This window comes from Pecten maximus, chromosome 11 (genome assembly GCF_902652985.1).
Source record: "Pecten maximus chromosome 11, xPecMax1.1, whole genome shotgun sequence".
In the NCBI taxonomy this organism is placed as follows: domain Eukaryota; kingdom Metazoa; phylum Mollusca; class Bivalvia; order Pectinida; family Pectinidae; genus Pecten; species Pecten maximus.
In genome coordinates, this window is record NC_047025.1 from 11,343,316 (window position 1) to 11,355,667 (window position 12,352).

Here is a 12,352-nt window from a genome sequence, read left to right on the forward strand (position 1 = left end):
CTTTTTTCCCTCATCGATGAGTCATTATAGGTGAAGAGGCATAACACAGAGATTCCACATGTGAAGGGTTCTTATGATGCTGTAATCCTGGTGTATGCGTAACATTACTTAGCTGTTTCTGATCTCGTAGTGCCCATTATCCTTCATATACATTTTATATGTTTAAACAAAGTACTGATCTGCCTATAAACCGAACTCGGTATAACCATCAAAAATAAAAACTCTACAGTATGTTGGTAATTAAACTTCATGTCTGGGAAACAGTATATATGTATACTTCATTTTAAAATCTGCCTAAATTTTTCAGACAGAAAAGTTTGCCTGTAGTTTATGAACTGAGTAAAATAGCTAGACAAGCTCTGTCAGAAACATCATACATGTACACATTGTTATATAATGTCTGGTACTCTTCAATATAGGTTTGTGTATTTTGAAGTTGGTTTTCATTTTGTCATTTAGGACAAGATTGGTTTCATAAACAAAGTGTCGACCTGTACTGACAGGCGATATATAAATAGTGTGTGGTCATATAGTAGCTTGAAGTTTATGTTATTATAATTAGTTGTTGATGAGAAGTAATGACAAATTATACAGAGACCAAAAAGTTACTATCTCTTCATTTTCTATGAATGTCAAATAAATTCTGCATGTTTGATTTAAATGTCATTAGTTGAAGCGTAATTCAATGTTTTTTTTAGATATACAGCTGTATTATAACTGCTGTTTGCGGAATTTCGGCAGCGACTTAAATAAATTTAAATTTGTCTGTATTTTATAAAGGCCGATTCTTTTACAAAATTTCAATGTAAAATTTCATTTGAGTTTGCACCATGCAGAGTAAGGAGGGTGTCTAAATCAATAATTCAATTTCCTATGAAATTTATTATCCCAACTGGCCCTTATTCTACTGTCTCCCTGATTACGTAACATCAACTAGCTGAGTCTTTGTCATTCAGGAGCTTGAGAGATAAAAAATATAAGATGCATGTGTCTGTCTGGCTGCTTCGATTATTTCATAAAACACAGGATTTTCTCCTGCTTAATTGATACTAACACACTCTTCCTTATGTCGTAATTCTAATACAGCATTCCTTTTTGTCATTGCAGGGTACATTGCCTCGGAGAATGTCGGATAATGTCAGAGCTATGAATACAACTGACTATGATGTACCCCCTACACGAAATGCAAATGATTCGTCGTATAATCATTCGTTTAATGAACAAACAAACTATGACACTCTGCCTAGTGCTAGGAATGAGTCTGGACTAAACTCATCCAGTTTCGACCAGTCTGTATATGATACGCCGCCCACACATAAGTCTTACAGTTCTCAGCCGGACACTATGTATGATGTTCCACCCAGTGGGGGCGAAATGTATGATGTTCCTGCCCCGTCGTCCAACAGGTCTAGCATCCTGTCCAATCTCTCACACCTATCTAACGAGTCAACAATGACCTACAGCAGTAGTAATTTTTCAAATAAAAGTCATAGCCACAACTCCAATCCTGCAAGCATGTGCGACTCTGCTCGTTCAAGTATGGATATTTCACCGCAGGATTTCTACGATGTGCCACCCTCTCATCAGGAAGGGCGGCATACTACACTTAACCATAACAAACAGCCCTCGGCTGATTCGGGGCTCGATTTATATGACTCGCCACCAAAAGTACGAACGATGCCTGAGCCGGCAGATCAGCAGGATTATGATGTGCCACGCACAGACTATGACACACCAAAGTCTATCAGTGCTACAGATACAGAAAGAACATTGGAGCGTCAAAAGTCTCGTAATATGTATGATATGTCAAAAAACATTTGTTGTGATAAACCAGATCCAAAGGAACACGATATCGATGATGTATATGATGTTCCACCTAGTAATGCTCCAGTCCGGAGCAAAGTGCCTTTTCAAACCAAAGGAGAAGCAGGTTCATCCATGTTTAAAGGGGATAGCAGCATGCTGGACGGAACCCGCTCCCTCCTTAGTGACATGAGTCTCAAGGTGGACCCGACAGGTGTGTACGATATCCCACCCCAGGTTACGCGAGACTCCATGTTGTCATCAAAGTCCGAGTCATCCGATGGCATGGATGACAAACGTCTGTCAATATGCAGTGTTGATTCGCGGAGTTCAGATATCCCAATTTACGATGAATTGCCGTTAGATCTGGACGCAGCTATGGACCTTATGGTTAAACTCCAACAGGATGTCCAACGCGCCACAACAAAACTCTCAAGTTTCGTGAGCAGTGTCTGGAGAACCAAAAATAACCTTGAGCCAAATATCTATGCCATCAAACTGGCTTCAAACGGTGTGAAAAACTCACTGGACGAGTTTCTGGCCTTCGCACAAGGCACCTTGGCAAATTCTGCTCGACTTCCTGATAGTAAGCTCATAAACAAACTGCACAAACACCTTCATCCCTTACAACAGACATTGGTTCAGGTGAAGGGATGTTTGAAAAATCTGGAAGAGAGCAACTGGCAGCTAGCGTCACTTGTTACTGAGGATGCGTCAAAGAATGATGATCTGGGTACCATCGCCACTGTGTCGAAGGACCTAACTGTAGACGTGAGAAGACTCGTATCATTGATTCACGGTAATTCACCATTGCTTTTTAAGCGAGCGTCCGATATCCCAGGATATATGCCAGAACCAAGCTCAAGCAGTTCTGTGGAAACGTGTTCAGCTGAATCCAAACCTCCAATACAGCCTAAACCCCAATTGCCACCAAAGCCTGGGGGTGGGGGGAAGCCTGGGAACTTACAGCACAGACCCCTCCCTCCTCCCCCGCCCAAGGAACGTCCACTACCACCGACACCTTCAGACAAGAAATCTTTAGTGGATGGGGATAAGCGCATATCAGGTGAATTCCAGCGAAATTCAGATGATTTCCACAGATATTCCGCTGAATTCAAGCGACTTTCGATGGAGTTGAAAAACAAACAGATCGAAAACAAAGAGAAGGATCTTGTCGAAGAATATGATTACGTTCATTTAGAGGCAAGAGATGTGGACGAGCAGATGAAACGGAAAAATAGTTCGGAACTAAGGGGAGATGTACATGAAATGCCTGTGCGTGATCCTAGTTTACCGGCCAAAACCTCATCAAATACAGACACTAAAACCATGTCCGATAACCATATTATACCTACCAATATAGGTCAACCTGATTCAGATATGGAAAAAGTCATTGGACCTGTAAATATACGCTATGAAAGTCCAAAAATGACACAGACAGTGACACCAACACTTAAACTGGACCCTAATGATAAACAGGTGCTTTTCTTCTACTCCGGACAGTTGGAAACGCATTCAACGCTCCTTATGAATGCCGTTGATGCTTTCTTTGCTTGTATAGAAAAATGCCAAGGTCCAAAAGTGTTCATATCGCATAGCAAGTTTGTGGTGGTGTCGGCTCATAAACTTGTATACATTGGTGACAGTCTTCACAAAAATCTCATCAATAACGAGATAAAAAACAAGATCATGCACTGTGCAAATAATTTATGTAACTGTCTAAAAGCAGCTGTAACCACGACCAAGACGGCTGCTCTTCAGTATCCGTCGGTTCCAGCAGTACAGGACATGGTTGATCGAGTCACCGATGTATCCCATGCTGTGTATGAATTAAAACATGTGATATCTCAGGCCGCTGCATTATAGCATCAATTAAGTTATATATAATACTGATGATATGACTATTGTTTTTTGCTCTATTAAAAAGTTGTTTAAATTTCAGTTAGGATATTTTCCCAGTCAAGATTGAAAAAAAAATCAGCTACAATGTAACAGAGGAAGGAGCCGTCCAATGTTGGAAAGTAAAATGTTTGCAGCTAAATATTTATCTTAACAATTGTTGGCATTAAATATGACTAAAGGGAAGTAACTCTTACAGATTTTTTAACATGGAAATTAAATAAGGGGAGGTAATTCATCTATTCTTTAAATGATGATTTCCTCAGATCTCATTTCTGAAAAAAAAAGTGCTTGTCTTTTTTAAGTTTATGATTCTATTGTTTAATTTTTCTTGTGTTTTGTTTAAATATGTTTTGTTTGAGATTTCATGTTAATGTCCTTGTATATGTTCAATTAAAAGTACTGGATGATATGCACCACTGAAAAAAAATCAACAGAACAAGACACTGAACATTATTTGAAAAAAAATAGAAATGATGACATAAAGTTATGTTTATGTACATCAAGCAGCACTTTTTCTGTTGCAACTCAAACTTTTTCTGATGTGATATAAATGTACTTTGCAGGTGTTCTTAAATGTAGTTGAAAATACATATACATAATGAAAGAATATCGCTGTTAAAAAATTGAAACCAAAATGAAATATATTACAGACCTATCCTTAAGTTTCTGTATCAGGGAATCTGGGGAACATTATAGATATAAAACTGACAAGTTTTTTGTTGTTTTTTTCAACAGAAGGAAATGATTTATTACAATGTTAGTCTTATCATTTTTGTTGCTGATTATGCACACACATTTTCAAATGATTCCATTAAGTAATTTATTTCAATATTTATTCTGTTATCAAAACCATTTAGCCTTGTTTCAATCATGCTATTTCTTATGATTACGTTGATCTTAAAAGTAATTTGTACAATAAGAAAAACCCTGAATGTTCATTTGATAGTCAAAAGTTTTAAGGCAGAATTTTTCTGTGACTTCAGACTTCGTTACCAGCCGTATTCAGAACTTAAGTTGATCTATGAAATGAGATCAGATTGAGTAGGTGTTATTTCAAAACAAAATACGAGTTATCTCCCCCTGATAGTAACTCTTCATAATTGAAGGCTAGAAGGAATATATTCTAAAATAAGCCCCTTTCTCTTGTGCAAAATTTTAGTTCAAGTTTCAGGAGAACTTTAGTTTGAATCACACTTTGGTCATTATTTTCAAATCAAAGATTCAGTAAAAGTTAAGATAGAGGTATTTGTGGACATGGGCTTGTTTGTGGATAAATATGGAACTGATGGAATTATTACATTTTGTATATTGAAAAACCTGTGATGTTGTGAAAATAATAATAGGTGAAAATGATATGATTTTGTACATATGGAAAATATATATTTTAATATAACTTAACGACAAATAATTAATGACTCTGCTTTTTGATGCTGGGTTAATTTATTTGAGAAATGGATCAAAACTGTTGCTGTGTATCAGTATTTGACCCTATAATATATTTATCTGTATAACGCAGTCCATCATTGTACTAGAAAGTGCCTTTGTTCAAGTATGTTGCCTTATCAATTATGAATCTTTATCAAGACATCCAGTAAAATGTGTATGTCAAGAGAAAAATTAAATATCAAATGTTATAATGTCATCATTTATCAAAAACTGTTATTAATGAAATATTGATTAAGGGAAGAAAGTCTAATACATATAAATTATAAATTTTCATTTTCATTACCAATCTCATTATACTCCATGGAGTTATGGCTAATGGATACTAAATAAAAAAGAAGCTTACACAAAACTTCAAATTAAATTTAAAAAGGGGAACGGGAGTTTAAAACAAGGAACATTTAAGTTTATATTTGAAGTACATGTATTGGTATTTCATGATTGAAGATTTAGAGTCCCAGAAATATGGGGAACTGATTGAATGTTGGATTGATTGGATTTCAGTTATTTTTTCCTAAGTATGTGTAATATTAGGTAAAACATTTGAGTTTATATCAAAACCATTACCAAATTAAATCTGATCAATTATGAAATACATGTATTGTTGAAAAATGAATTTTTATTCTTAACCAGAAAAACATTTCGAGAAAAAATGAAATTATTTCTCCCATTGATATTTTCAATACTAAATTGAAGTAAATATCTAATGGTTTATCAGAGGTTGACCTCAGGGTGACCTTATGGTGACCCTGTTGACCTTTGTGTACATGTTACTATTTATGTAGCTGCCAGATAACCAATGTAACCTGATGTTTACGTCTATAACGTTTATCTGTCTACATTGCTTAGCAATAAAGTTACTTATAACATGAATCACTTGTTTGTGTGGCATTGTCTTTATTCTAAGTGTTGTTGAAATTCAGAAATAGATTTGTAAATCATTTTGTTTCTTTTTGATGACACGTTTCACTGACCTGCGTTTTGACTCTCCTGGATTTTGCCAGTGATCAGAGGCTTATAATGGATAGTTATGTAGGTCTCTGCTCTAATGAATCTTGATTTCGGAATGCCGACATCTTGATTGCAGACTTCTTGATTGCAATTATCATACCTTGACCAGAAAATACAACAAACCTTTATTCAAACATACCTTTGTACAATAAAAATATAGAATACGATATTTAAAATGGGGCTCAATACTGACAAAACAAAAGCAAGATACGCAAAAATGGGGAAAAAATGAAAAAAATGGAAAAAAAAAAAAAAAAAAAAAATTGTATAGAGACAAAATTTCAAGAAGAATACGACCTGTACGGGTGTTACCTGTGACATAGACGACACCTGCAATGTTAGACAAATGATTTTGTTTTAGGACAAATTCTTATTGAGTTGTGGATACCCTGCCAAAACCGAGATCACACTGTCCTTTAACACTGGGACGTAAGGGAAATTCTTTATCGAGTATAACAGGTAAGTTCATTAAATTATATAATGAAAAAACATGCAATTCGGACGTTTATCTCCAACCAATTGGTTGCGTGCAAATTGAATCAATTCTCAGAATTGTCGACACTTACACCTCATTCTTAGGACATCGCCTGTCTCTACGTTTGTACGATATACAAGACGTCGGAGAAATGTATTCGCGTGATTACAACTGTGAAAAATAACGAATTCGTTCCAAAACTTATTTGATCGTAGACTCTGGGAGTTGCCATCGACTCGATATAATGACTACCACATAAGGTTACTCTTTCTTGAACTCAACTTCTTACACATTATTGGTATCACCGGGAACGTAAATCCAATAGTATTGTGGTTTAGTTGAAAAGCTGACCGATACAAGGTCAAACTGATAAATGTAATGTCTTGTCATGGTTTTCATCAACGTTCCTTAACTTAAAGATTAACCTTATTTACCCCATGGAAACGAGTTATTTGATTTAACGGAGAAATAACTTTGTTTGGCCTAAATCAGTAACGCGTTCCTATGTAAAACTTTATGCTGAGGAACGTTAATAGAAAGAGGAAATATACCTTCTATAAATAACCACATCTCGGAGAATCTTGACCGATTCGCTGCAGTCATTTTTGACGACATTCCGCTGTTGTCATCAAAGGACAAATTTGTTTGCAAATTAACTAGGGTAGGTTTTGGTTTACAGTTTCAGACTACAATTGTCGTTTTAGATATGGTTCATAACAAAAACTTGTCTCTCGACCTATTCAAATGTTATTTTTTGCTTCAAAATATTACATGGTGGTCGAGTATATTATTCAATGCAACTGCTAAAAAGAAACAAGAATTATCCAGAATAAAAGTCTTTTTCATTAAATCAGATCATCCCCTCTGTGTTCTATGATCATCCCCTCTGAGTACGATTATCATCCCCTCTGAGTTCGATTATAATCCCCTCTGAGTTCGATTATCATCCCCTCTGAGTTCGATGATCATCCCCTCTGAGTTCGATTACCATCCCCTCTGAGTTCGATTATCATCCCCTCTGAGTTCGATTATCATCCCCTCTGAGTTCGATGATCGTCCCCTCTGAGTTCGATGATCGTCCCCTCTGAGTTCGATGATCATCCCCTCTGAGTTCGATGATCATCCCCTCTGAGTTCGATTATCATCCCCTCTGAGTTCGGTTATAATCCCCTCTGAGTTCGATGATCATCCCCTCTGAGTTCGATGATCATCCCCTCTGAGTTCGATTATCATCCTCTCTGAGTTCGATGATCGTCCCCTCCGAGTTCGATTATCATCCCCTCCGAGTTCGATTATCATCCCCTCCGAGATCGATTACCATCCCCTCTGAGTTCGATTAGTTTTACTAACCAGTTGATAGAATCGCATGTTAAGTTTAAATCTTGTTTGGGACCGGTTTATGGAAAAATGGGAAGTTTTCAGAATTTGTTTGGAACTACATGTACATGTAGAACCAGTTTCACCGTAAGGGTAATCTAATTAGCATATCCAGAGATACATTGTATATCTGCAAACCTATCAATCACGCAACATAGCAAAACTGATTTTTTAAGAAATTAGTCAAACTGTGGAGTTTGGGGCTTTTCCAAAAAAGCAGTCTCATTATTTATAGTTCTTCATAGATTGAAGTACTTTTCTATGCGTTATATTTTTGTGATCGGCATTTGCATTCAAGGTCGAAACAGAATAAACGTTTTTTTCTCAATATATGTGATGCAGATGAGGTAATTGTATTCTGAAACATGCCTTTTACGCTTGTTTTGCCATAATTAACAAACAGTTTAACGAATTACACGTCAACAGCTAGATCCATGGTTAGCTATGGTACATACTAACAATTGATCAAGTTACGCCTATTTAAATAATTGCACCAGAGTAGGGATTTGTGGACTTGAGATATCACGAGATTGGCTATTAAGATGACCCTTAAAATGACGAAAGGTACTGTGATCGGAGCGAGGTGCTTTAATGAAATCAATCGGAATACCTCGCTTCCGTCTGCGAAACGTGCGAACGTAGGCTTTTCGTAGACTGGATTACCTGCCTTAGTACCATTTGTCTCCGCTAGGCTGCGCTCATGAATACTTGTATTTCGAAGCGAAGCCTAGCGGAGAGTAGAAAAACTACGGCAGATAATCCAGTCTAAGGCTTTTCGGAGAAAATGACAAGGGGTTCCGATTGATCGGGGCAAGTGTTCCGAATATAAAGACCTCCGTTTTTACCATGGGTAATATATCGGTCACTCTGGCGCGAGAATGGGTAGGGGATAAAAGTCATGTACGGTGTAGCGGGAGCAGGGGACAACACCAGTATCTGTCCAGCAGTGAAGTCCGGACGTGTGTGTCCGGAGATAAGCTGCCATCATTCCGAACCCACTATTAGATAACACTAAAACGTCACACTTGGTCAAGAACAGAAAGTCCAACAGCTGCTTCTTAAATCCCTCACAAACATCTCCTTGACGATAACTAGACTGGTCAATATGCATGATACTTCCCTGGATGTCGATAAAGGTATTCTTATATCTCTCTCTGGCTGTTTTCCTGACGGTCTCATCGTCTGTTGCTACAAATATATTGTAAATGTTTGAGTCAAACTGATCAAGAAAAGACCATATTGTCTTCAGAGCGTTTTTGTCAATTCGCGGATGGTCATTTCGCATGCTTGGATTTCCACCTATTCGCAAATGAGCGCAAGCAGTTTTGCTTCTTGAAGTATTTTTGCGAATAGTATCCAAGTCTTTTACAATTTCTGGTGATGGTTTGAATAAAGTATCAAACAGCTTGAAATAGATATCTGAAAAATGCAACTCTGTTATCCAAGAAACATATTTTTGAATGTTTGGATATTTTCTAAATTGTCGTGTAAGATCCCAATTCATCCGAACGAAGCAGACATCAGCTTGGAAATATTTTCTCAATCCTTCCGATGTTAGGTCTTTCCCCATTTTATGAAAAAGGCTATTCGAGAGAACATGATATGATGAAGATTTATTCTTGAATTCCGAATGCCCGATCGTCCAGTTGTATATATTAGGTTGGAGGTATTCCGAAAGAACACACGGTGTATCGAAATTAATCTTGAACGTCCTGTTTGTGAGAGAAGCAAGTACAAACGTTGAGAGGATCCCGGAGAGTCGGTCTGACCATCCGCCACAATGCTCCTTGTGAGACTTGCTGCAGTCGTAAACTAGATATCTCTTCCCCAGCATTTTTACGTCCTCGTTGAATTTGCTGTGATTATTAAAATTCAAACCCTTTATAGATCCAGTAGAAACACCCGCAGTGGTATTCGGCTTTGGCCCTAGCTTCGAACCTGTGCCATTGATGGCATCCATTTTGTGACCTGTATCAGAATTTTGGCCATCATTTCCATTATACACATCCTGACCCCAGTGATTCAAACTTAAAGCAAATAAATTCATTTGCGAATTATTTCCAAACTTCTTTATATTGCGATATCTTTTATCACTTGAAGATCGTTTCAAAACGTTTAACGAAGGCTGCTGGTGTTCAATATGGCTGTCGTTTGGGTCACAATCTTTTGAATTTGGACTTTTGCAGTTTGTTCTTGAAGTTGTATTTCTTTCTAAATTGGCAAGTGAATCTCGGAGAGAGTTTCTTTGTCTTCCCAGCGCATTAGATGGACTTTTCTCCAGAAATGTTTGGCGTATCTCATTCTCCCACCGGAAAAGGATGATCGTTAAAATGATACACATCATGATCAGTAGTGTAAATATTTGAATCACTGTCTCCTTCATTATGGCGGTCTGTCCTGTATGTAAACAGCGAAAAGTAAAAACAGATTAAATTAAAAACGGGTAGCTTATTTTAAGATTTCTTATAATAGTATATGAGAAAATAAAAGAAATACGTTTGTCCCGGTGAAATGAAACGATTAATTGTTCTTTCTCAAAATAATGATATTCAACGCTCATCAATATGTAATGGAAATATGTTTTATGGATAAAGTTCGTGTATATATCATAGATATCTGTATATATACAAATGTATCTTGGGAATCTACTAAATTATGTATATAACGGAATACATTCATAGAATAAATATTAGATAAATGAATGAACAAATAAATCAATACAGAAATAAACTAGAAATTCATTGTCAGTCATTTACAGGTTTTGTTTAAGAAAAGCGTTGCTAACAAACAAAAAGGCTATAACTGGTGTAGGCTTAATCAGTCCAAGTAACTGGATGTTGTGGGTTTAATCTGTCCATGTAACTGGATGGTGCGGGCTTAATCTGTCCAAGTAACTGGATGGTGTGGGCTTAATCTGTCCAAGTAACTGGATGGTGAGGGCTTAGTCAGTCCAAGTAACTGGATGATGTGGACTTAATCTGTCCAAGTAACTGGATGGTGTGGGCTTAATCAGTCCAAGTAACTGGATGGTGAGGGCTTAGTCAGTACAAGTAACTGGATGGTGTGGGCTTTTATAGTCCAAGTAACTGGATGATGTGGGCTTTTATAGTCCAAGTAACTGGATGGTGTGGGCTTAATCATGCCAAGTAACTGGATGGTGGGGGCTTAATCTGTCCAAATAACTGGATGGTGTGGGCTTAATCAGTCCAAGTTACCGGATGGTGTGGGCTTAATCGGGCGAAGTGACTGGATGGTGTGGGTTTAATCGGGCGAAGTGACTGGATGGTGTGGGTTTAATCAGGCGAAGTGACTGGATGTTGTGGGCTTAATCAGGCGAAGTGACTGGATGGTGTGGGTTTAGTCAGGCGAAGTAACTGGATGGTGTAGGCTTAATCTGTCCAAGTAACTGGATGGTGTGGGCTTAATCATGCCAAGTAAATGGATGATGTGGGCTTAGTCAGACCAAGTAATTGGATGGTGTGGGCTTAATCAGTCCAGGTTACTGCATGGTGGGGGCTTAATCTGTCCAAGTAACTGGATGGTGTGAGCTTAATCAGTCCAAGTTACTGGATGGTGTGGGTTTAGTCAGGCGAAGTAACTGGATGGTGTGGGTTTAATCTGTCCGAGTAACTGGATGGTGTGGGCTTAGTCAGACCAAGTAACTGGATGGTGTGGGCTTAATCAGTCCAGGTTACTGGATGGTGTGGGCTTAATCTGTCCATGTAACTGAATGATGTGGGCTTAATCTGTCCAAGTAACTGGATGGTGTGGGCTTAATCATGCCAAGTAAATGGATGATGTGGGCTTAATCTGTCCAAGTAACTGGATGGTGTGGGCTTAATCATGCCAAGTAAATGGATGATGTGGGCTTAGTCAGACCAAGTAATTGGATGGTGTGGGCTTAATCTGTCCAAGTAAATGGATGGTGTGGGCTTAGTCAGTCCAAGTGACTGGATGGTGTGGGTTTAATCTGTCCGAGTAACTGGATGGTGTGGGCTTAGTCAGACCAAGTAACTGGCTGGTGTGGGTTTAATCTGTCCGAGTAACTGGATGGTGTGGGCTTAGTCAGACCAAGTAACTGGATGGTGTGGGTTTAATCTGTCCGAGTAACTGGATGGTGTGGGCTTAGTCAGACCAAGTAACTGGATGGTGTGGGCTTAATCAGTACAGGTTACTGGATGGTGTGGGCTTAATCTGTCCATGTAACTGAATGATGTGGGCTTAATCTGTCCATGTAACTGGATGGTGTGGGCTTAATCAGACCAAGTAAATGGATGATGTGGGCTTAGTCAGACCAAGTAAATGGATGGTGTGGGCTTAATCAGACCAAGTAATTGGATG

General features: G+C 38.0%; 2 protein-coding genes across 4 annotated transcripts in view; one reads left to right on the forward strand and one right to left on the reverse strand.

The window, feature by feature from the left end:
• LOC117337074 (breast cancer anti-estrogen resistance protein 1-like) overlaps positions 1 to 6,021 on the forward strand; it is a 70,682-nt gene extending 64,661 nt beyond the window's left edge. For all 3 annotated transcript variants that reach the window (XM_033897859.1, XM_033897861.1, XM_033897860.1), the window contains exon 3: positions 1,108 to 6,021. In XM_033897859.1, coding sequence (XP_033753750.1) covers positions 1,108 to 3,669 — 2,562 coding nt within the window. In that variant the 3' untranslated portion in view covers positions 3,670 to 6,021. The remainder of the gene's footprint in view (positions 1 to 1,107) is intronic.
• The window catches only part of LOC117337075, an 11,121-nt gene continuing 3,753 nt past the window's right edge, over positions 4,985 to 12,352 (reverse strand). Inside the window, exon 2 of the mRNA XM_033897862.1 lies at positions 4,985 to 10,408. Within this exon, the coding sequence (XP_033753753.1) occupies positions 8,874 to 10,394 (1,521 nt within the window). The 5' untranslated portion in view covers positions 10,395 to 10,408 and the 3' untranslated portion in view covers positions 4,985 to 8,873. The remainder of the gene's footprint in view (positions 10,409 to 12,352) is intronic.